The following is a 3,484-nucleotide window of genomic DNA, read 5'->3' as shown; positions in this document are numbered from 1 at the left end:
AACCCCAAAGTAGAGAAATAAAAAATTGTTAATTTGAAGGTCGATTTGGAATAGGTTTCCATTGATTATCGGGATTTAAGATCCTTATATTGTGGTAAAATGATTTTGACAAAGTTTTTCGAAATTTCTCCTTTTTTACCGCATTTTAAATGTGGGTTTTGGGGTTTTTCTCCCAAAGTTGAAAAAATAGTAAATTCTTGATTTAGAGCTCGATTCTTGCTTGTTTTTAATGGGGTTTTAAACCACAAACTCCTCTTGGCTTGTAGAACTTGATTTTCAACTAAAAATATGATTTTACCCTTTTGATTTCCGAAGTGATTCTAGAATATTTTACCCCCAATTTCGAATCCTATCTTTGATGAACTCTTTCCATTCTTGATAATTGAGGATTGTTTCGATTAGCGTGTGGTTGAGAATTTACTTCGATAAAGTTGTTTGGGTGAAGTTTCGGTCTTGAAGTAGGGTTGACTATCCTTGAAATGTTAATGTCACTTTTTGTATAAATGAAAATTTGTTTACCGAAAAGAATTTATTGGATATTATGAATTCGAAGGAAATAATATTTACAGTAATAATTATTCATAAAGCGTATCCCGATTAATATAGGATTGGGGTGTAGTTATCGTACACACTATAATTGTTTACCTATTAACTAAAGTGAGTTAATATCTCAAAAGGTCACTCAAGTTTGAAAATTTATCTAGCAAAGTCTTTGAACTTTGTTTTGTATCTAAAATCACTCAACTTAAGTCTTTGTATCAATGAAATCATTTAACTAAATTTATCACTAAAAAAAATTGACATGACAAAATAATTTTTTTTGAAGTTTAAGATTATGTTTCGAATAATTTTTTTTTTAAGGTTTAAGATTATGTTATTGATAGCTCTATCATTGTCCTATAATAGATTGAAACGGTTGATGTCCTATTATTATTTGGAAAAAATAATTATGTTTTTGGAAGAAATTTCAGCATATTCGTGACATAATCTTAAACCTTTAAGAAAATCTATAATTTGAACTTTTTTTTTATCATTAGAACAAAAGGCAAGTAACATTTAATTTTTTCTGCTAATATTTCATTCTTTTTTTCTCAATTACACACTCCTTAGTTTGATCTATAATAATGTTATATGAACCTCTTAAGTAATTAAGCAAGTATGAACATATTTAGTAACATGAAGGATTTTCCTACTACATATCTCTTCTTTTTATGAATGAAACCTTTGATTAACATGATCAAATCCAATGTTACCTACTTTATATAGAAGTAGTAAATAGTTATATCCCTATATATTTTTGTATATTCACAAGAAAATCATTAATAAAAAAAGCTTTACTTATTTTCATTTTCAATCAAGTATTTAAGATTAATTCTCAAGTGGAAGGCAGGCATATGAATGTTGATATGATGTTTATTGCTACATGTGCAGCGTGCAAGCACCAAAGGAAAAAATGTGAACCAAATTGTCAGTTAGCTCCATATTTTCCTTCTACTAAAGATGAAGATTTTCAAAATGTTTATAGACTTTTTGGAGTAAATAATACAATTAAGCATATTAATTCTGTTGCTAATGATCAGAGAGCAAAACTTGTTGAAACTCTAATTTTAGAGGCAAAGATTAGGAAGGAAAATCCTGTGCATGGTTGTCTTGCAATTGAAAGAAAGTTGAGGGCAGAAATTGAAGCACTTGAGAAGGAGCTTGAAATGGTACAAAATAATATTTCGTTTTGTAAGAAAATGTCCATGTTGCAAATGACACAACAACACTTGGAGGAAGAGCTTGATAGATCTTCTTTAGCTTTGGTTTCTCCATTTGATCATGCCCATAGCATGACCAGGTATTTACTTCTTTTATTCTAGGGAAAATTTCATTTATGTTTACTTTCATACATTTGTTCACAATAAAAAACAAATACTCCATTCACTAATAGAAATTTATTTTTTCTTGGATAAGTGATTAACTTGTTTATATGAATGATTATCGAAATATAGAAAATTGAATTTTTTTTGGATAAGTGATTAACTTGTTTATATGAATGGATTACCTTGTTATTGCTATATAGTGCTCATAAGGCACTAACCATATACAGACAATCCTCAGCCAATATCGAGCTTCTCTAGTAAAGCAAGTAGTGTGATGGATGTCCTGGTAATATACGTCAACAGACATCTCAGTCAAGGTACTAGGATCGCCTAAAGAGGGTTCCTAATTTGCGGCATAATCTATTAACATTAATCTTTACATCTCAGCCTCGAGTAACACACTCATCGGGCTCCCCCAATGGTTATCAGTTAGCGTATAACTACCTCACTAGGCTCAAGTTGAATCTGAAAAATATGAACTGCAGCCCCATATTATGTACTCTAACTCAGATATTTGAAAACTCTGCCCATAGTCTTGCTTTATATGTCTTTGCCTCAGGGAGAGAATGTTTTGAACTATTTCTTCCCCTTTATCATCATCCATTTAGTACCATACTTTTTATGCACTACTTGAGCATCTGGTTTAGCAGGAGCGGCTAGCTGAGCCTGAGGTGGGGCTTGATTGTCCGAAGCTTAACTTGTGTGAGTCCATTTTCTATGTTACTCATCAGTGGCCTTTCCCTTTCCGTTACTTTGGAAGGGATTCTCCATTGTACTATTTTTTGTAAAATTTTTTAAGAGTTTTAATGGAGGAGGAGGGAGTATTTTAATTTGAGTATGGGAGAGAAAAAAACAAAAGAGTTTTGGGGGGGTTTTTTAAGAAGTAGAAGGGGGTGTGGGACCTTTAATGGCGAATCTTCCAGGGTAATTCATCTTCCTCAGCAATCTATTTTGGATCCAAGACGAGCATTACTCTGTCATAGCTAGCATTGCATACTCTTTTTGTCTTCACTTGCTGGCCGGCCGGCCACTATATCCTTCAAATATTGGAGAATGTCATGCACCATATCAATAAGATGTAAATTAATGGTTACTTGCTTCAGTAGATCAAATGATTTTAAAAATGTTGCCTCCTCTTTTTGTTTGTTCAACCTAATGTGTATGAATGGAAAGGGGGTCTAGTAGCTACCAGTATAGGCTGCTTTAATACTCTTTCTTTTTTCACCTCAATTGCTCTGTCAGCTAATTTATTTGGTGCTCTTTCGCCTAGATCTTTACCCCTTCGTATTGTCACAACATTAATCCTTTTTTGGGTTAGGGTCCACGTAGCACGGTAGACCTCATTAAATTCTAGTGTTCTGAGCTCTAACCATATGACCCATCCATCTTTCAAGATGACGGATTGATATTTTGCAGTAGCTGATTGTTTCTGCTTCTCATCCTCCAACATTTTCAATATCTCTTTGATCTCGCCTACCTGACCCTGACCTGAATAACCTTTGTTCTGCTGATAGCCTTGTTGTTGGCCCTAGCTATGGTCTATATTGGTTTTGATTGTGAGTGCTACCCCATGAGAAGTTAGGGTAGTTCCTCCAATTTGGATTATAAGTTTTTCCAAA

General features: G+C 33.0%; 1 protein-coding gene across 1 annotated transcript; it reads left to right on the top strand.

Moving 5' to 3' along the window:
* The first annotated feature begins 1,394 nt into the window (after positions 1 to 1,394).
* On the top strand, positions 1,395 to 2,653 carry LOC102583401 (LOB domain-containing protein 24-like). Its single transcript, XM_006367500.1, has 2 exons — positions 1,395 to 1,709; positions 2,516 to 2,653. The coding sequence occupies exons 1-2, from the start codon at positions 1,395 to 1,397 to the stop codon at positions 2,651 to 2,653; spliced, it is 453 nt and encodes a 150-aa protein (XP_006367562.1).
* Positions 2,654 to 3,484: the final 831 nt, after the last annotated feature.

The sequence above is a fragment of the Solanum tuberosum genome, unplaced genomic scaffold, assembly GCF_000226075.1.
Source record: "Solanum tuberosum cultivar DM 1-3 516 R44 unplaced genomic scaffold, SolTub_3.0 scf00822, whole genome shotgun sequence".
NCBI lineage: Eukaryota > Viridiplantae > Streptophyta > Magnoliopsida > Solanales > Solanaceae > Solanum > Solanum tuberosum.
This window is presented reverse-complemented; position numbering and strand designations above follow the sequence as displayed.